This window comes from Candoia aspera, chromosome 2 (genome assembly GCF_035149785.1).
Source record: "Candoia aspera isolate rCanAsp1 chromosome 2, rCanAsp1.hap2, whole genome shotgun sequence".
NCBI classification, from domain to species: domain Eukaryota; kingdom Metazoa; phylum Chordata; class Lepidosauria; order Squamata; family Boidae; genus Candoia; species Candoia aspera.
In genome coordinates this window covers 39,418,844-39,441,086 of record NC_086154.1, presented here as the reverse complement: position 1 = coordinate 39,441,086, position 22,243 = coordinate 39,418,844, and the positions used below count along the sequence as shown (strand labels likewise).

Below are 22,243 nucleotides of genomic sequence, written 5' to 3'. Positions count from 1 at the left end.
TTTCCCATGGGAGGGAATCTTTATAAGTAATTCCAAAATCTTATTTCAGATTTATCTGGACCCTTAATCCATTTATAACATTCTAAAATCAAAGTCTTAATTAGCTTTTTGCTATTTATTTGATTTTTTAAAAGTTCTTAAGCTTGTAGTTAAAATGTTATTTCATTAAGAATTGAAGGCAGACTCCCCAGTGTTTTCAGACTTGCTGATTCAAAGGTTTCTAATAGCTGAAATGTAGTTAATAAGCAATTTCTGAATATGATTTAAAAAGGAAGTATGCAAACTTACTGTCCTTTTAAAGGCACCGACTGTGGTTTGAACAAGATGGCTATTCCCTCATCTCCCAGTGCTCAAAACCCACTAGAAACTGCTGTCTTGCGGTCTCCTCATGAGGAGCAACTGTCTGGAGCACTTGTGGGTGATGTCCTATCCTCTATCTGGAGAGGTTCAAAGAGCTGGTCTACTCACCAACTCTTCATTCTTCGCTGTAGTCGTCAGCTCTGCTTTTCACTGAGCTGTCTTCAGTCTGCCATTTCTTCCTCTGGAAGTCCAGAAAAGCCTTTTTCCATTGTTTTCTTTGAAGCCATTAGTGGACAGCTATGACCACTGAATGGAGCAGACCTTAACACAGTGGAGAAGCTGTGCACAGAAAAAAGAATATTATCTTAAATAGCTTTAATGAGCACATCAGAGAAGTACAGGTTATTGATCTTATGTACTCAGCCCTCCCAAGCATAAAGAATCACATGCTTAGACAAAATAGTTTTAAAAGTAAAAAGAGTCTTACTGATTTTATTCTTGGTTCAGTTACATCCATCTTCGGTGGAAAAATGATGTTCCTTTGTTTCTTCTGTTCCCTAAACTTAATGAACTTTAGCCCTCATTGCTGCTAAGAGCTGCATGGAGAAAATGGGAAAAATCATTCTTCAAGGCCCAAGCATGTGGCCATAATGGAGGGAGAGAGTGCAGCATGCATGCTGCCTCCTCGGTTGATGGAAGGAGGAGGAAGAGAAAGAGAGGAAGTGGGAGTGGCAACAAACAGCTTCCTTGCACGTAGAGTGTGCATCCCAGAGCAACTTATACATATGCTAAAATGAGGCATGCTGATTTGTTAACATCTCCAACATTCTTCTCCCACTTTTTTCCCCTCTGTGTCTCCTGCCACCCACAACAAGAGAAGGTTGGGGAACAGACCTGTTTCCTACTCCTCTCCAATGATCCTTTTGCCATGTGGCTGGCTAAGTGAGGGAGAAAAGAAGGAGAAACGGGTTTTCTTGCAGATGTACAGGCTGTAGATCTGTTTCTCTCAGAGGCAGGTTGCATTCAGGAGAAACTGCTCTGCAGAATGTATTCCTCCCCATCTCCAGAACACAGGCTTTAGTGATATTTCTTATTCTTGTTCCTATTAGTATTAATGTTAACACAAATTTGTATTGCATTTATTACACCCAAAGAAAGAGTGTGTGTGGGGAAATGAACGAAGAGAAGGACCTCAATTTTAAAATACTTGTGTGAGTCAGATTTTATTATTCCAACATTACTGGATGTTGGCATTTGCCAGCAGTTGCCACACGGTAATGATTGTTAAATATTTTTGATAGCATTGTAAAAAAATATTGGAAGCCCTGTGAACACAGATGGCTTGGCTGTATGGCTTTTATTAATTTTGTAGCCCACTATAGCAAAAGAGTGTAGAGCAGGTTGTGTTAAATATATCACACATTCAGGAAGACTTCTGTATTTCTTCATTCTGTATTTCAATCTCCTTTTCAAGGCAATGAAAATGCTTTCTCTATCTAATTCCAGCACACATACTTCGATTCTAGCCCAATTGTTCCTTTCCTACCAGAGTAGATAGGGAAGATTTTCACTCCATCATTCAGTGTGAAGATTTAAAGTTGATCCAATTATGCATTTACATTTATGTATGTACTTACGTGAAGTCAGTCTTTTTAATTAGGTATCCTGTTCATTTGTGCTCATCTGGGCATGCACAATATAAGAGGAAGCGTGAGGTCAGCTTTCCTGCAGATATGGGGAAGCATGTTTTGGGATAAGCTATTACAGTTTATGTTATCATTTGTATTTTATTACATATATCGCAATTGGCTATAGTAAAAAGATTGATCTGAATATAGCCATTTTAATATGTGAGTGGAGAATACATTTGTAAAGGGGTTGAAATGAGGCTGGGAAAATCATACACATAGCACACAGAAATGACAGAAGCGAATAACGAGAGCAAGGCTGAATCCACGGATGAGATACAGACAGGGCAAGATGATCAACAAGGCCAGGCAAAGAATATCAAGGAAGCTGGGAAAGTGATAGGAGGGAACGTTAACAAGGACTGTCTCACATGTTATGGGAAGTGAATGTCAAAACAGTGACAAAAGCAATATTCTCAGAAGAAAAAGATAATGTTTCACAGAAATGTTGGGCAAAGCCTGCTGAAACAAGCGTTAGGCTCCTGCACTAGTGATTACCAGTCTGCAGATAAGCAAAAGGACCAGTCAGAAGAAACAGGTCCTGCACGAACATGTAGTGAACATTATGCATTCAGAGAGGGAGGCTCCTTTGAGAAGGCTCTAGGACAGTGTTTCTCAACCTTGGCAACTTTAAGAATCCTGAGAGTTGAAGTCCACTCATCTTAAAGTTGCCAAGGCTGAGAAACACGGCTGTAGGAGGTGGTAAGCCAGAGGGCTACAAAAGCTCTAGCCCAGGAGAGACAGAGAGAAGACTTTGTTTGCAACCATGGGACAGCTGCAGAACAAGATCATTTCTTTGGCCTAGCCACCTGAACTGTTGTGATACAAGTATGAGAGATTTGTAAATTAATAAGAATCAGTACCTTGATTACTTAGGTTTATAAGAAGTTTTGCTGTTGCTTTATATTTTGTGCCATATATCTCATTAATTCTTCTCTATATACTTCATAACGTTTTAGCAAAAACACCAATTCTTACAGAATGAATAATCACAGATCATTGGTCTTGTGTGGGAATTGCTCAGTATCCCTATGGTTCCTACACTGCAGACTTGATGCTCTGCTCTGTTTAGGCATAAAATAAACCAAATTGCATATAATATAGGTTCTGTTCCACTGTATTTATACATTCCTTTTGTTCTCTGGTGCTTCCAGAAATTCGTACCCAGTTGGTGGAGCAGTTCAAATGCCTAGAACAACAGTCTGAATCCCGATTACAACTTTTGCAAGACCTTCAGGAGTTTTTCCGCAGAAAGGCTGAGATTGAACTGGAATATTCCAGGAATCTGGAAAAATTAGCGGAAAGATTTTCCTCCAAGATTCGTAGCTCCCGAGAACACCATCAATTCAAGTAAGTATGTGTTTACTGATTTTGGTTGTTCCAGAGGGTCACTGAAGAATGTGCCCTTGGTTGCTATCTCAGAATGATGGATTGTTTTAAAATACTGCTGGGGTGGAAAGGGGAGATTGAACAAAAGAAATTAGCAGCAGTTGATGAAGCTCCTCTGAATCTGAAGAATGTCTGTATAGATTGGTAAATGAAATAAAGATTAAGGGCCAATTGTTGGTGTTACTATTTTGTGATGTCTTCCACAGGACAAGGTAATGAAATGTAGTTGCATTTGATGAAGGATATGTTGGACACTCTATGGGGATAAGGCTTGCACAGATTGAAGTTACATATTTATTTATTTTTATTAATATAATTCCTTCATTGGAATCTGTGTGTGTCAATGTATTAACCAGCATAATATTTACTGCAGATGTCTGTATTATCCAAAGTGTTTTTTCTCTTATAGAATACAGACAGTAATATCCAAGACTGATAAGTATCTTTTCTCTTCCCTTTTGTAAAAATATCAGGATATTTTTATTAGGTAGTCACTTGGATTTCCAGTTTTAATCTGGTGTCTCGTTTGGGAAAGCATGACTGTTACTTTTAAGTGTGTATCGTGTTCTGATGTCTTTAAGATTCTGAACTCTAAATGAACTCTACATGTGCATGTTATAAGAAAAAACATATTCATACTGTGGGTTCTTTTGCAGCTCACTAGCTGAATTTTTATGTTTCCTTTCCAGCAGTTATGTTTCCTAAATTGCAAGTTATTTGCTGGTCCAAACCATCTTGTACCTCCCCCCTGCCCCGAGTTTTAAAACTTCAACTGTGCAATGTTATGGCAATGGTTCCTAACTTCATTTTATTCAACTTTATTCTGAGTGGAATCTCATTAATTCTCTATTGTTAATTCCTGTTAATCCCTTCACCCGATCCTCCTAGTGTGTAAAGTTGGTTCCAGTGTTGTACATATCATTGCTACTCTGACTAGATGCATTTTGGGACCGGTTGATTGATGATGTCACCCTGGTATTCCAAATTTAATGGCTCCCAAGGCTCTTTTGGAACAACAGTGGAACACTGGAACACATAAGGGAAATCACCATGCCATAATTTATGAAATGCATGCTTCTTAGCTAAGGCTACTGTACTGTAGGTTTTACTTATGCAGAATATTAGCTTCTTATGTAAGGGAAGGATATATCGCTAAGATTCAGAGAGTGGCTTCAATTTTATAATTCATTCAGTGCTGTGTAAAATGATGATAATAATTACAGTTGTGTAGAAATTGGTATACCTGGATGTAAAAATTAATACATAGCCTGGATCGAAGTAATAATGCATATTGTTTAAAAAAAATAATTGGAATGTGTTACCATATGGCAGTGTTTCTCAACCTCAGCAACTTTTAAGATGTGTGAACTTCAACTCCCAGAATTCTCCAGCTGGCTGGAGTTGATGTCCATACATCTTAAAGTCACTGAGGTTGAGAAACACTGCCATATTGCAAGAGAGATATTCAGATGATTGAAATTTGGCCCTTTCTCTAAGCATGGTAACAATGTAGGGTAGGAACAGGCCACAAGCTTTCAGAAGGAGCACAAAATAAAGCACTTTTATGTGCTTGTTTGTTGGCTACTTGTAGGCAATTGCTGGGCTGCTATGAGGAAACTGGATACTGGAACATACAAGCTAAGAATGGGCAGTTGCCATGTTGCATTTTCCCTGCCCCTGAGTACTTCATTGCATGCCCTGGAGCCCAGCAAGATCACACTGTTGAAAACTGAGGAACAATAGCAGTGTAATGGAAGTGATATGGCGCTTGGCTGAATGTGGCCTCTACCCACAACTCCTTTTCTGTGCCTCCTGGAGCCTTCCAAGATTATACTGTTGAAATCTGGCTACAAATTGCCAGATAATGGCAGTATGATGCAAGTGAGATGGAGCCTGACTTGGGGCATTACAAAGAGAGAAAACTGTTGTTTGACTAGCAGAAAGACAAAGAAAAAACAGAACGACAAGAAATTTGGACACACATGTTTTTCTTCTGAGAAATGACATCTGCTGATCAGATAGTAAACATATTAGGAATAAAGCTGACAGGATGGGAAACAGCCTTTCCCAAGCTTCAGAAAGCTAGTACATAAACACCCCTCAGCTTCAGCTCCCCACACTGGTCTTAAAGGGAGTGGTAAAATATCTGTTGCCTTCAAAAGGAGAGGAACAAGCCTAGGATTTAAACCCTGGAGCAGATAGGTATAAATGTAAACATAAATACATTTTGATTGCTGTGAACTGAAGAAGATCTATCTGTTGTATATGGCCTCATTCTAGTCTGCAATAAAGTTACTAATTTAGCCAAGTTGGGTCTGTAAGCCTTCAGTCATGAAGCCAGGTGCTGAATAAGGGATCTGAGTCTGGAAAGCCTAGATGTTTGTTTATTCCTGGGGGAAGCATGACAGGACCACTCATAACAGACCACATCGTCAACAGGAGGCATCAAGGATCAATTATGTTCAATAGGTCTGTTTACAGTATTGTACTGCAATGCAGTTTGTTAGAGGGAGAATCATAGGAAGATAAGGCAAATGCTGTCAAGCTGTGTCCTGTTTGGAACCACAGCTATGCCAAGAATAAAATAATGCAGATGAATGCAGGGGTGAAATACCGACAGAAAAGTGTGTGAGTGGCATTAATCTGGAGATGGATTTGGTTTCAGTAGCTCAATTCAGAGAGTTGTCTCTAGTGAGCTTGGTAACGGGAGCATGTGTTCTCTGCTTAATCAAAAAGGATAATGATTGGCAGAGTCTTCATCCTAGATTATCCTCAGCCTTTGCTTTCCTGGTCAAAATGAAGATTTAGAGATAACATATTATTAGATTTTATCTTGCCTTTTCATTTATATATCAGTTCAAGGTGGCAAACATACCTGTCTCCCTTTTTTCCCCACAACAACCACCCTTTGAGGTGGGTTGGTCTGAGAGACAGTGGCTGGCCCAAAGTCACCCATCGGCTTCCATGCCTAAGGGAGGCCTAGAACTCGCACTCTCCTGCTTTCCAGGCCAGCACCTTCACCAGTACACTGAACTGACTCTCACCGAATGGCATACTTTTAAAGGCAACAATCTGAGTAACTAGGTAACATTCAGAATTAAAACCAACACTAATAATTATTAATAAACTTAATAAAACTATTGCCATAGAGGTATTAAGCCAAAAAAAAAAAAAGCATTCAAACTGCTGTTGCTTTATACATAAAAATAACCCACCATGATTATGACAGGGTATAAATCCAATCAGTAAGTATAAAAAGCTGATTCTGGGGCTGCAAATGCAGCCAAAGGCTGTCTGACTGGCACTCCCTCCCATATAATTTTTATTGAAGAAATTTTTGACAAGATAAAAACAATATAAATATTAGAAAAGAAACAAAATAAGGAAGAATAGTGAAAATGTAAGAAAGAAAATAGAAATAGAAATAGGAAAAAAAGTAAAGATTATAAGGAAGCGGCTTCTGATCTTTTTGACAGCAGTTATAAATGCATTTATATTTTATCCTCTCTCTCTAAGGTTACATCATAATTTCCTTCTTTCCATAAGCTACCCTTTCTAATCTTCAAACCCATAAATCACAAGTCCATTTTTCTCTTTTTTCGGCAAAAAGTCCATAAGGGGTTTTCAGTTTTCAGATAAATGTAGTTGTTGACCTTTCTCTAATCAAACAAGTTAATTTTGCCATCTCTGCTAGTTCTGTCATCTTCACCAACCATTCCTCCATTGTGGGTATTTCAGAGCCTTTCCATTTTTGCGCATATAATGGTCTCGCAGCAGTAATCATATATAAAAATAATCTTCAGTGGCTCTTTTCTAATTGCTGTCTATTAACCCCAGCAAGAAAAGTTCTGTTTTCAATTGAATGTTGATCTTTAAAAATCTTTGTATCATTATATAAATTTGAACCCAGAAATTTCTGGCTTTTTTACAAGTCCACCAGGCACGATAAAATAACCCTTCATGTTGTCCACATTTCCAACATAAATTTGAAGGACCTTTATCCATTCTAGGCAATTTTTCTGGAGTCATATACCAGCGGTACATCATTTTATAAAAAATCTGTTTTAAGTTACAACGTAATGTAAATTTCAGGCCTTTTAACCACATGAGCCGTAACCCTGTTCTGAAGAACTGCTGCTGCTTTTATTATTATTACTACTATAATTGAAATACATGAAGATAAAATTTGGTAAAATTCCTGGGAATAGCATTCTGAAATGTTGGCATCACAAGTGAAAGCACCCTGTTCTTTGTGAGAACAACCTAAATGTGGTTGTGGGGAGAACGAAAAGTAAGAGTAGGTCTTGGTTGGAGTATGTGCGTGATGAGAAATTCAGGAGAAAATACTAAACAATTTGGTATTTTAAAACAAAAACATACATGAGGCTGCCTTATACAAAAGTCATACTATCTAACTCAGTAATGTCTACACTAAGTTATTAAAGGATTAGTGACTGTTGCCATTTATAGTTGGGAAAGCAGCCAAATCTGACCAGAAGATCAGGGAATATCCAGGTGCTTAAAACGATCTATATTTTAAAGGAGTACAATTTATACAGTGCCAGCTAGTTGCCTACATCTCAGGACTCAATAATCTGGCTTCTTTTTTCTATAACACACAGCATATTTTTCTTGTTTGGGAAAGAACAACATATTTGTGTATATATCTTTTCTAATGGCATTAATAGTGAGGTTAGGAGAGGCTAGGATGAAAAGAAAGAAGGGACCAAAACTTAATGGGCTTGAAATCCTTATGAGATCCATGAACTTGGTGGCTGTTGTTGCAGCTAAAGAGCAAAGCCGGCTCATTGTGGCTCTTCCATTCATTTTGGTAGCCAGATGGAGCTGAGAGTAACATCTGGTGAATAGATTGAGCAAGCCCTGGAACATACTGCAAATGTTGAACTAATTATTTCTAAGTCCCCAAACAAAAAGCAGCTGGAGGGTGTTGGCTCTTCTAGGCTAATGTGTTTGAAGGGCAGGGAAAAGACATGGAACTATTGTTTGCATCTTGAATTTTATTTTGTTATTTTAAAAAGAAATGTAAATATAAACTTGCTGTTAATTGTGTTCTTTTATTCCTCTTGCTAATTATTAATTATTGGCACTGTTTAAATCACAGGCCTGTTCCGAAGCTTGTTTAACCAAGGCATAGTATTTGTGTATTGATTTGTTTCTCTAACCTTCTTGTTCACTGCTTGTGAAAGGAAGATTATATTTTTGATTCAGGGAAAATCTTCCAAACAGCAGTGGTTCTAAGGCTAAGGGGCTGGACAAAGTTCTGTTGCTTTAAGGAAGAAAGAGCAGGAGAATCATTCAGTATTTTAAAGGCACAATGGAAGAAAGTCCTGCTGCTTTTCTGTATATTGTCGATAAAGGGGCTAAGTGTTTGAACAAGAGAAATGTTTCATCATTTTGCTTGAGATCATTTTATCTCAAATATATTGATACCAAAGAGAATGGAAAATACAATGACAGAGCAGAACAATCCATGTTGGTACTCTTGCCATTGGCTGTCTCTCCATCCATCTCTGCTAGCTAATGATTAAGGTTTGTATGCATGTATCTGTGGTTTCCTCCCTTGTGACACTCAAAGTGGTGGAGCAAGACTCATAGAGCTAAAAGGAAGTCTGGTTCATTGAAGCTTCTGGCATAGCTGTTGCAAATAAGTTTACTATGCTTATTCCAAGAATTACTGTTCTGTTATTTTCAGGCTAGCTTAAGATATCTGAAAATGAAGTCATTTGAAGATTGTGATTGCTATTTAAAAGCATGTGTTTGATGGAACTAAGTAATAGGAATAAGTAGGGATAATGTATTAGGCTTGCTAGCTTTAAGAATAATGTTACCACAGTTTGCCTGGATATGAACCCAACTAATACAGTAGTTCAGTGAATTAATATATTTAGAGCACAGTCTAGTCATACATTACAAATGAATTCCTGCTACCTTGAGTACATGGGAAAGGTACTTGGAAGATAAAAACTTCCCATATGCTGGTGTGCCCCTCTCTGCTTTGTACTTTCTTACTACAGCAAATCGATGGGAATGATTGACTAGTCTAGAATATTGTACTTAGTCTAGTGTCCTTTAGAGTGCAGTTCCCAGAATTCAGAATCAACATGGTGAAAAGACTGATCTAGAAGATATTAAACACAGGTATGTCCTGTATGCATAGACTTTTATCTGCTTCTTAGCCTGCTCTCTGAAGCAGATACGGATGAACATTAGTCTGGGAGGAAATGGAATATCAGCTTCGTGTAGTTTATTTTAATTATATGCATAAGGATAGCTGACTGTTGCTTAGCATGAACATTGAGGAAGCTTGCAACTCAAGCTTGGTTGGTTGCAGCAAACCAACATCAGCTATGGAAGATCTTATGTATGATCCACAGGAATGTGTTCTTCCTGTAGTCAGCACTGTATTCTTATGTACAGATCAACAGTCTTCAAGAAGTCTGTAGTTTACTGCTTAAATCTAAAATACATTTTGTTGGCTTTTTCTTTAAGCCTGATACTCTAAATTGCATGGCCTCAAGAGGAATTCATTCATACTTGCTCTGACTGTTGAACATCTTGTAGGTTAAGCAAATTAGGGCTTTATTTCCCTAGCTTATTGAATATAGTTTGTTTCCTAAAAGGTTTCAACCTTTATAGCATGCTATTGCAATCACAGGTAGAGTTGTTCTTTCAGTTTGCTGTCTAAGAGTGTCTTCTGTATGGTAAAACCTTGATATATAGTAGTGAATTCATGAGACCTTCCCTGTTTTTAGAGGCCTCAAAGTGTAGAATGAATGGGAGAAATTGTGCTGCTGCTGAAGCTTCTAAAGTGGTTCATCAATTTTAAATAGAAGTAATATATTATTGAACATAATGGTTTCAAAGGGAAAATGGAAAATGAGCTTAACAAAGCTGAATCATTTATTTGCTTTACACATTAATAACATTCCTCAGCACCCTGACCATTTGTATCTTTTCTTTCCCTAGTGAATAGGCTTGAATTCTGTCAGGAAACCAGGCTAAGAACCATGCTGAGTCGGTAATTCAACTCTAGTTCTTTATTGTTCTCACCTTACAGACAGAATCTTGCCAGACTAGGGCTAATCGCTAACCTGAGGGAAAATAACCCAGAAAGGGCTCTAGGGCGGAGCTACCTTGAACCTCTTAACCTTCCCATCAACAGAGCCCTGGTTGCGAAGTCTCTTATCAGTCTGGAATGTGTTCTCTCCCTGGGAACCAGCAGCAGCGCTGGAATCCACCACCAATTCATTGTGGTTATCCCATCACTGATTACCTTGCATAAATTTTGAAGGCCAATCCTGACCTACATGTCTGTGGATTACGACTATCAGATTTCTGCAGATCTGGGCTGCAGAAATTGGGACAACCAATGGATAGCAACAAAGAGTTAGTGTTTTCCTTATCTCCTAACTTCTATCTAGTTGACATCTATATTTGTACGGCATAGATCTGGTAGGCCTACTGTAGATAAATAAAGTGGGCTCCTGAAAATCTGATCTCTGTGTTAATTCTCACCCCAAATCCTTTTCAATAACTCAGTCACTCCCAGATGTTCTTTCATGGTCTCTCAGCTGATTGAGCACTCAAGACAGCTGGATTGTCAAATCCATAAAATAACCCAATTTAAAGTAAGTTGGTCGAGATTTGAGAACTTTATTTCTCAAAATTATACTACCGCCCATCTCCCCCCGAAGAGGGACTCTGAGCAGAGCATTAGTTAAATGACTGCTGCAATTCCTAATACATTTTGCTATATGTATTTTCATTGTCTTACACTATTTGGGTAAGTATCTGGTGATACACAGTGCTCTCATTCATATGTATGCAAGTAGATGTGTACCCTCTGAAACTAGAAATGCAGGTGTTTTTGCAGTGGAATACTATGAACAGAACATATGCACTGAGGTTCAGCAAAAATGAGGCGCACTAACAGGAGTAACACATGGAACATTATTTGAGGATTCTTGGTATTCCTAGAATTAGACAAAAACTGCTTGTTTATCTCATTTGAAAATAAGAGGAACCCAACAAGGTTCCCAGAATTTAGTGGGCATAGGCCACTTTTAGCCTGTAGGTTTCTAGATCACAAATTAAAGACAGAGCAAGCATCCAGCCAGGCCATATAATTCCAACATTGATTTTAACTATAACAGTAATATCTAGTTTTAATTTTGCATTTTTCCCCTAGGTAAGCTGCTTGAAACTTATTGGATTGAGCAGTTTATAAACTATAGAAAATAAAATTGGTTATTAAGGATCTCTCTGCTAAACAAGTTGGCTGCAAAATAGTCTTTGGAATTAAAAATTAGGTCTCTCCTTGGATTCTGATATGACAAAAATAACAAAGAAAGATGAAGTAGTTTCAGAGGGAACCATGGAAAAGAAGGTAAAGAGCGTGAGTTTATGGTTATGCTGGTTTAAGAATTTCGAACACCCACCAACAATAGGGCCATATGCTTTCAGTTTATCCAGAAAATGAACTAACCACCCATTCTGAATCAACAACTCATTGGCAGTGACACAACCCACTGCAAGGAGTAATTTCTTGGGATTCTGAGAGGCCTTCAATAATCAGTGACCTAAATATTATACATGCAGAAACTGTGAATGCTTATGGGTAGTAGTTGGATTGAGCTTGAAATAAGTTTTGGCTGCTGGCTACAAATGTATCAATAGATCCCCCAGAAGGGCCAAATTCTATCTGGGCAAAAAATAATAAGTAGGGTAAAGAAATGTGGCCCGAGTACCAGAGGTAAAGTTCTAGGAAGCAGCATAAAAACTATGATTCCAAGAAAAGTACAGCATAAATATACAGAAGAATAGAAGCTGTGATCAACTAATTTAGCTTGGGGTAAGGACATAAGGGACGCTGTGGCGCTGCGGGTTAAACCGCTGAGCTGTCGATCGGAAGGTCGGCGGTTCGAAACCGCGCGGCGGGGTGAGCTCCCGTTGCTCGTCCCAGCTCCTGCCCACCTAGCAGTTCGAAAACATGCAAATGTGAGTAGATCAATAGGTACCGCTTCGGCGGGAAGGTAACGGCGTTCCGTGAGTCATGCTGGCCACATGACCCGGAAGTGTCCTATGGACAACGCCAGCTCTTTGGCTTTGAAACGGAGATGAGCACAGCCCCCTAGAGTCGGACACGACTGGACTTTACGTCAAGGGAAACCTTTACCTTTACCTAAGGACATTTAGCTTGGGAAGATATCTCCTACCAAATCTAAAGACTTGTGAATGCAAATGTATCTGGGTGGTATGGCAGCTTAATAATAAGGAAACTATTCCAAATCTTTTTAGTTTTGTAATTCAGTTTGCATCCCACAACTCTATTCAAAGTGGATAATAATTAAAATAGGGAACACAACATTTAAAAAAGTAATGCATATATCCAGAGTTTCAGTGTTTGTATACTTTCAATTTACTTGTTGCCCTTTATTTTAGGCAAGGCCCTGCACTTGACTACTGCACACGGATCAATGGTCATTGCCCTTGCAGTAATTTAATCTCTGTTGTAGCTGCTGTTAGCAATGGTGTTCCAATAGCATAATGGTTATAATGTTGCTTGACATGCAGAGGGTTGCTGGTTCAAAACCTAGCAGAGACATTTTTTTAAAAAAACAATTTTTTCTTTCCCTGAGCTATTCACTGTTTCATTGGGTTTCTTTTATTTTTTTAAAATAAGTTCATTGGTACAGCATGGAGGCACTGGAGTTTTTAAAAAAAATTCAGCTCACAAATAATCCAGAAGAATAAATATTGGGAGCTTGGGTGAAACCCTTTTACCTCAAGTGACAGGAAAAATCATGAAATGGTGCACTGATGAACTTTTTTTAAAAAAAGAAAACAAGCAATAGTGTAAAGAAATATGGCCTAAATACCAGAGGTAAAGTTCTAGAAAGCAGTCCATTGAAGGGAGCTCGCCAGGCCTGGCCAGGGAGGAGGCAGGGCGGTGGTGTGGGCTTCGTGAGGCCTTGCACAGCACCGACAGCTGCCACCTTTGCCCGGGGAGCTGCGGGGGGCGGCAGGGGTAGATGACAGAGGCGGAGTGTGGAGTGGCCAAAAGGGCAGAGATGGTGGGGAGATAGGCGGGTGGTGGGAGTTGAAGTGGAGGGCAGGAGAAACGTGGGTTTCTCACCTAATAACCACAACCAGACTATTGGAACTGCCATCGCTAAAAGGTGTGGTTATGTGACGTTTCGCCTAATGACCGCTTTGCTTAGCAATGGAAATTCTAGTCCTAATTAGGTCGTTAAGTGAGGACAACCTGTATAACTAACAGTATTTGCAACAGACATTTTTGAGCCAAATCTGGGAAAATGCAAGAAATATTTTATTTTAAAGCTTCTGTTGTGCATATGTACATGTGCCTTTTGATGCTTTAACTCTGTATATATAAATTTAACTTTGGTATACGTATACTTCTGAACAGATATGTTTATGTGTTTGTACGTGTCTCTCTGTGTGCGTCTGTGTGCAGTATGGATATTCCCCTTAGCTCACAGTCTTTATTTAGGCTATGATTCTTTACAGGGCCAGGAATCTTTTGCACCTCTGATGAACTGCAGAGTTTTATGGAAATACCTTTTTATCTGCAGGCACGTGTCCGTGCACTTTCTCATTCATCTCTTTTGGAGATACCTCCTTGATTCTTTAGCAGTCAGACTTCTTTGTTGTAAGCATGCACATATCGCTATGAGCATCTGAATGGGTGGGGAGGTTGTGAATGGGCTTCTGCATGTATAGATGTCCCTCCTTCCTCCCTGTTTTAGCTATACTTGTGTTGCAGGGAAATGCCTGTATAAACTAACAGTTTAACTGAGGGTGCCTCCTCCTTGCAGGTCACTTGTTTAATTTCAGGGAGTTATACTGGTGTTGATTGCTTGAAAACATCCTCTCTGCAAGCAGTGAGGCCAGTGACAAATAAAGGAACTCTAATTATATTGCCACTTCTTTCATGGATGCTTTTGGCAGGGGAAAAAAAAATTATGCTGAAACATGGCAGGAATAAGAGTGAACTGTCCTAAGGACTTTTTATTGAAGCTTTTAATTGCTGTAATAAAAACTAAACTCAGAGAAAGGAAAGCAAAAAGAGAGAGTAAATGTTTGGTCTAGTGCTTAAAGCACCAGGCTAGAAACCAGGAGACTGAGAGTTCTAGTCCCGCCTCAGGCATGAAGGCCGGCTGGGTGACCTTGGGCTAGTCACTCCCTCTCAGCCCAACTCACCTCACAAGGTGGTTGTTGTTGTGGGGAAAATAGGAGGAGGAAGGAGTGTTAGGTGTGTTTGCTGCCTTGAGTTATTTATAAAAATAATAAAGGCAGGATAGAAAATAAAAAAATAAAATAAAGTTCTGCTCTGATAAGAAACCATACGTAAAATGTAACATGCTCTTACAAAAAGGTTTGGCACTGATGCTTATGCCAAGCAAAGCACATCCAAAACAATTCTTCTTCCACTCAGGTAAGTTTCCTCTTCTATTCCATCCTAAAGGCAGGATAAAAAAAAAAGAAAGAAAAAGAAAAAAAAAGAAGAAAGAAAAAAGGGAAGAGTGAAATAAAGAAAAAAGAAACATATAAAGAAGTGACTTCCAATCTTCGTCACCACAAGTACAAACAAGTTTGGTAGCTCTTCACCCCTAATAAGGCTGCGAACAGATACTCTTCTCCCCACAACCCATCCCTTACCTATAAGCAAATCCATAAGACATCAACTGTCCTCAGTACTTCAGAAGATAGTGTCACATTTGGATTCCAGTGTTCAAATCCCAAGGATATTTTGTCAGTAAAAACAGTGTTAATGGAGAGAGTTTGGGAGTAAGTTTCAAAGTCTGTCCTTCAATATTTTGGGGGGAGAAAAGTATAATTTAAGAGTGCTGTTTGTAGACTGCTGCTCCTTCCCTCCTTAAATAATGCCCTGCTATTAATTTTCAAGGCTTTGTGGCAGTCTTTGTTTCTCAGCATATAACAGTGTTTCTCAAGCTTGGCAACTTTAAAACGGGTGGACTTCAACTCCCAGAATTCCCCAGCCCTGGGGAATTCTGGGAGTTGAAGTTTACCTGTCTTAAAATTGCCAAGCTTGAGAAACGCTGGCATAGATTGCCTCAAAAAGGAATTGTGTAGATAATATAGGAAAGCCCTATGCATGCTACTGGGGTACATATGTGATCCATAAAAACATGTCCCTCATTTCCTGTCTTCAGAGCATAATAGATATATTGTCAATACTGCTAACTACCTTTCTCACCTTGAAATTCCTAGCCAGCGGAAAGCTTTCTCCCTAGGTCGAAGCCATGCACTCCCTTCTGCAGTCTTGGAAGGCAGATACAAAAAAATCCCAATAGCTGCAAGGCGGTGCCCTTGTAACAATGGAGAGAGAGAAACTACAGACCACGTGCTTCTCCATTGTCCTTTTTATAAAGAGTTCAGGAGTAAACTAATACTACTTTTGATTAGTAAATGCCCTAGATGGAAAGATATAGATTGTATGCAAATGTTACTTATAGATGAATATCCAACTGTCACGGTGCAAGTAGCCAGATTCTGCGCAGCTGCTATGAAGATACGTCAGATTATGATTGGAAAAATATAGTAATGTATCCCTTGTAATAACTTTGTGGTCTATATAACACATTTTATATATGATATTTTACTCTTTTTATCACTTTTAATATTTTACATATATTTTTATCGACACTTATACCTGATAGAATATTAGTCATGATAATGCAAATTAATAAGATTGTTTTTAAACAATCTTGATTAAGGGGCTCACTTACTTTGTGATCCAAACGCATTTTAACACTTAATTGGAAATTGTAAACTCAAATTTAAAATTATTTTAATTTAGATGGCTCATATTTTATGGCTAATGGCTAATGTGCATATTTTTATAGAATTGTATCTTGTACTGGTGAGTGACTATAATAAAATCAATTGAAAAATTGAAATTGAAATCCATAAAAACATGTAAGAACTCATTATTCAGTGGGCTATTTCATGGTAAATTAGGTGTTTCATATTTTGAAAACATTATTACTATATTGTACTATGTGAGACAATCTACAGATTTATGTTATGGTATATTTCTGTTTTGTAGGGCACTGTATGTTTGAAGTGAACGTTTTGAAATATGTATGTTAATGTCATTCAATCTTGTGGGGGAATTTTTTTTTTCTGACTATTCCACTCACTACACTGATGCGAATTCTTCAGTCATTAGAGCTTTGCATGCATACAGGAAGTGAACTGTGCTTGGAAAAATAGGTGAGCTGCTTTCAAATAAATATGTATAAGATTGCGTTGCTAGTGCAAAAGAGAACAATTATTGCCCGGTTCTAAATACCAGCTTTGTATTATGATTCTGTATCTTCATTTTTTTTCAACCACAAACGGTCACATCATACTGGCTAATGATCTGTAATAGGCTGAGGCAACCATCTAGAAAAAGCACAATTCACAGGAAAGGTGAATTAAGGCTCTTTTTGTTCTTTCGGCAAACTTTGCAAAAGCAGAGTGTATTCACAAAAATCATTACTATTGAGATCAAAGAAAATGCCCTCATGTATGAACTTAGTTTTTTTAAAAAAATTTTTTTTTCATTTTTCCTTCCTCTCTGCTTGTAGGAAGGATCAGCACCTTCTTTCTCCTGTGAACTGCTGGTATCTGGTATTGACACAGACCCGAAGAGAGAGCAGAGACCATGCCACTCTGAATGATATCTTCATGAATAATGTCATTGTCAGGCTTTCCCAGATAAGTGAGGATGTTATTCGGCTGTTTAAAAAGGTAAACATGTGTAAAGGTAAACTTGTCTGGCAAAAGAAGGGTCAAACCTAAAACCAATTCAATTCTGTGGGTGCATGTCATATATACAGAAGAATAAGAATGGATGCTGATGGAACCTTTTCTTGAAGGTTCTGTGTGGGAAAAGAGGGATGGAATGAGAATTGGATAAAATCTTGCCGGGGAGAGAAGAAGAAATAAGATTTGAGTGTTGAAATGTCCACTCTTTTCCTATTAATAAGGAAATCTACCTGGACATGTTTTATTATACTGAAGGTTTTCTGTTTCTCTGTGGTAGACTATATTTTGGACTCCTAAATGCATAGCATTTTCCCAGCATTCGCATGTTTGAGGTTGACAAGGATTTGCTGGTGTTGACATATCCATTTTAACCCAGGACAAAATAGGTGACAGCTAATATCATGATTAGCTGGATTATGGATTTTTCCTTTGTTTTGTAATAATCTGTATTCCATTTTAATAGTATCAGTTACTTTTGCCATGGCATCACAATAGCCTGCATTTATCTGGGCAAGTTAAAAGAACCTGAAAAGTTATGAAGGTAAATGCAAGAGACACTATTCTGGATGGGTATTAGATATGCAAAATGTCATGCTTTAGACTGGCCAATATCTACTCCATTTTCTTAGCTTTGTTAGGAGGCAGACAAACTTGTGGCAATCTTCAGAGGAATATAATGTAGCAGTGTATTAAATAGCTCATTTTTATTAGGGTCAGTCTAGAGAAATGGAACTGAAGCAGTCCAGGTTCTTCCCTGCCTAAGCTGCTCAATGCTGTGGCTGAGTTGGTGCCTTACAGTTTTGGAGTTTTCAACCTGCTTCCTCTGGACTTGAAATCGGAGGCAGTTTGGGAATTGATGGCCACCACAGTCCTGAGCCAAGATATCAATTATGTCTTATATCAATTATTAGTACCTTTTTGTCTTGAGGCAGTGGGAATGTGATTGGGAGTTAGGAGATACCATCATTAGTCCCTTGTCATAGACAGATTGCCCTCTGTTAGCCTGGGAGTTCTCTGTAGCTCCCCCCCACCCCCACACTCTGTTGCATGGAGGAGGGACTTATTCAATCTGTTCATCTCAGTACCTTATTTCTCTACTGTTATTGCTGGGAGTCTATTGCAGGTAACTCCTGGGTAAGGAGGGAACACGGGGACCACTGCAGGTTCTCTGTGCAGACTTTTCTAGGCATCTGTTGGATAAAGACATTTGGATTTGCTTCGAGTTGGATTCTGGCTGTGCAGGTCTTACAGAATTGCGTGTGACACCATCGTGCTCAGTTATCTGGGCAGCATTTGAACCTGTTAATCTAGAGGAAGTGGAAAAGGCCCTCGGCCATGCTTTAGATCCAGGTCTCCCCTGGCTGGTCAAGGCCTCTGAGGAGATGACATGATCTTGGATCCCCTTGGTGGTAAATGTTTCTTTGTGAGAGGGGACAGTTCTGCCTGCTTTAAAGGAAGTGATGGTTTGTCCTCTGTTAAAATGCAACTGCTAGATCCAACTGTCCTGGAGAGTTTCAAAAAGGGCCCTGGAGGAAATTAATTATTTAGACCCTTTTCAGTTAGGTTTTGGGCCAAATTATACTCCTGAGATGGCATTGACCTTGTAGATAATCTCTGGCAGGCTTGGGATGGGGACAGTATCTCCATCCTGGAACTCCTGGAACTTTTGGCAGCTTTCAATACCATCAATCATGGTATCCTTCTGAATTAGTTTAGGGGGTTGGGACTGGGGGACACAGTTTCCTCCGAGGCTGGCTCCAGTTGTTGTTGTTGGTGGTGGTGGTGGTGAGAGATCTAGGCGTAGGGCTCTGCTTTACAGTGTGCCTCTAGGCTTGAGTCTCTTCCCACTCCTATTTAACATCCACATGAGATCATTGGGTGAGGTCATTCATTGGTACAGGTGAAGTATCATCACTATGCTGATGATACTCAGTTGTACATCTCTCTCTGAGTCATCCAAGCAATGCAGTCAAGTTTCTTTCCCAGTGCCTGAAGGCAGTGAGGTTCTGGATAGGGAATAATGGTTTGACTCAGCCCTAATAAGACTGAGTAGCTGTGATTGTTGGAGACCCTTGGATCTGAACATTTTGCATCATTCACTCTGGATGGGGCAGCACTTCCCCAAACAAGGTTGTTGGCACAACTCGTGACTCCTGTTTGAGGAGCAGGTGGCAGCTCTGGCTAGAAGGGCTGTTTTACAAATTCATCTTATGCATCAGTTGTTCCTATTCTTGGATTGGGAGTCATTATTCATGGTCACTCACGCCTTAGTGACTTTCCAATTGGACTATTGCAATGAACTGTACTTGGGTTTGTAGGTTGAGTCACAGCTACTGGATTTCTTTCTTTTTGGTAGAAATGTTCACTATCAAAAAGAAAGAAATCCAGTTGCCATGACTCAACCTACAGACAATTCCACCTGGATGACTGAGAATCTTCATCGACAACTCTACTTGGGGCTGCCCTTGAAAAGCATGCAGAGTGCAGCAGCGTATGTAGTTTTGGGTGCACCATGGTACTCCCACATAACCCACTGCTATGAGAGCTGCACTGGTTCTCTGTAGGCTTCCAGGTGTAATTCAGTATGTTAGTTGTTACCTTTAAAGTCCTGCATGGAATAGGACCAGGTTACTTGTGAGATCACCTGTCTCTAATGGTTTCTGCCTGTTCCATCAGATTTGGCAGGTCCCTCCTATGAAACAACATAATCTAATGGGACCCAGGAGGTGTGCCCCTTCTCAGTCATGGTGCCTGCCTTATGGAACAAGCTCCCCTATGAAATTCAGATGGCCCCCAAATCTCATTGGCTTCAGAAGTCCATGAAGACCTGGCTTTTCCCTCAGGCAATGGGGTTGGAATGTTAGTGGAGCCTAGTATGGATGTCTTGTTTTATGTTGTGAAATAGCTGTGAGATGCCTCAATCATTTTTAAATTGCTGCTGTTTCATAGTGCTTAAAAAATACATATTGTGTTTTTATCTGTATATTTTGTTAGTTGCCTAAAGTTATTATTAAGATGAAAGGCTATATAAATTTGCTGAATGAATGAATGAATGAATGAATGAGTGCATTTATTTACTGGCACATTTATTTGATTAAATGTATAGGCATAGTTATATGGGACGCGGTGGCGCTGCAGGTTAAACCGCTGAGCTGCTGAGCTTGCCGATTGGAAGGTCGGTGGTTCAAATCCGCGTGGCGGGGTGAGCTCCCGTTGCTAGTCCCAGCTCCTGCCAACCTAGCAGTTCGAAAACATGCAAATGTGAGTAGATTAATAGGTACCGCTTCGGCGGGCAGGTAACGGCGTTCAGTTCAGTCATGCCGGCCACATGACCACGGAAGTGTCTACGGACAAACGCCGGCTCTTCGGCTTTGAAACGGAGATGAGCACCGCCCCCAAGAGTTGGACATGACTGGACTTAATGTCAAGGGAAACCTTTACCTTTATAGGCATAGTTGTGGTTAGAGTTCCAATAGTGATTCTTGGGAAGGTAGTTTGAAACTGCAGGTCCATTAGATTGGTATTAACAATATTTCTTCCACTTACTACACTGACAAAGGGGTAACATTAGGCCTGACTCCATCTGCAGCGTTCCATGTGTAGCACCTGTTTTTAATCAGGCTGAAGCCACATTATTCAGTTTTGCGTGTGCATCTGAGATTCTGTTTACAACATCTCCCTTGTGGTTGACATCTCAGTAGAGTTTACATGTCTCTGGAAATAATGAGTTAAAGCCACAGCTGAAGGCTTGGTTGGTGTTGGAATATGCTTTTACTGGTGAAATTTACCCATGTACAAACAGTACCTTACATTTCCAAAGCGAGCCTTTCTTCCCTTTAACCAAGTTTGCATCACTCCAAGCCTTTTCTTTCCTATTTATATATAGGTAGTCCTTGTTTAGTGACCACACTTGGGACTGGCAACTCACTCATTAAGCAAAGCGGTTGCTAAGTGAAACCACAACTGTGCTTATGATCTTACTTTAGCTTTCCTTTGCTTTACAGACCTGCGAAGGTCGTAAATGTGAGGGTTGGTCACAAAGTTATTTTTCATCATTGTCATAACTTTGAATGGTTGCTAAATGAGGCAGTCGCTAATGAGGACTACCTGTATTTGCTATATTTGGGTAGCGTTCAAGAAAACAAAGCACACATCTGACATCATGGCATTATTGCTTGACATTAGAATATCAGCAGGCCAAGTGTTTGTCACTGAGGGCAGGATTTACCATCTTCCCAGCCATAAACTTCCAAAGTAGATACCTATGACAAAAAGATCTTGTTGATTTTGTAAAAAGATATTTTGATCAATTACTACATACTGGAGACAGTTAGCTTTTTAAATTTGAAATTGTACCCCATGGTTTTTTTTCATGAACTAGCCACTGGATAGTTTTAAGCAAGGGTGACTAATGTGAACTAGTTTAATGAATAAGAATGAAGCACAAAAACAGGATTATTTTATCATGTGAAAATTGAGGGGGATGGAAGTCACTTCAGAATGGTTGCATGAATGAGGCCCGTACTTGTTGCTTCAGTTAACGGAAGATTGTTTCTTGAAATAAATTTTCCAGGATTTTATTCAGTTCTACAGAGATTGTGCTCAAATCTATTTTAATAACATGTGCTATGAAATGGTTGGCACCTTAAGGGTTAGGAACAGTCCTAATTGTTTTGCAGCTGTTGAAGATTTTCCCTGATTGTAAATTAGAGTAACATTTTGTTTCAACAATGTCACTTTTAATTTCCTCCTTTGAGTTATTAATAGGTTTTGACATCTTGTGGGGCGATACATGCAGAAATGGTAATAGATGCTGAAATTTTCCATTGCAAATGGGTATTTTTGCTGTGTAAATAAAAACAGTTACTATAAACAGTGAAAGATATAAACATACTATTGTTAATATTAAACTAAAAGGACTGAATGACCTAAATACTGAGAGTAAAATCATGGTATTGTGTAAAACTAAGACTTCATCCCTAACCAAAGCTTTATGGCAAGAGTGAAAAACATACTTGGGAGATGTCAGCTCTTGCCAAATTTTA

At 39.2% G+C, this 22,243-nt stretch overlaps 1 protein-coding gene across 2 annotated transcripts in view; it reads left to right on the top strand.

Moving 5' to 3' along the window:
* Positions 1-22,243, top strand: part of SRGAP3 (SLIT-ROBO Rho GTPase activating protein 3) — a 212,721-nt gene that overhangs the window by 97,618 nt on the left and 92,860 nt on the right. For both annotated transcript variants that reach the window (XM_063291622.1, XM_063291621.1), the window contains exons 2-3: positions 3,143-3,338; positions 17,018-17,180. In XM_063291622.1, the coding sequence (XP_063147692.1) occupies positions 3,143-3,338; positions 17,018-17,180 (359 nt within the window). The remainder of the gene's footprint in view (positions 1-3,142; positions 3,339-17,017; positions 17,181-22,243) is intronic.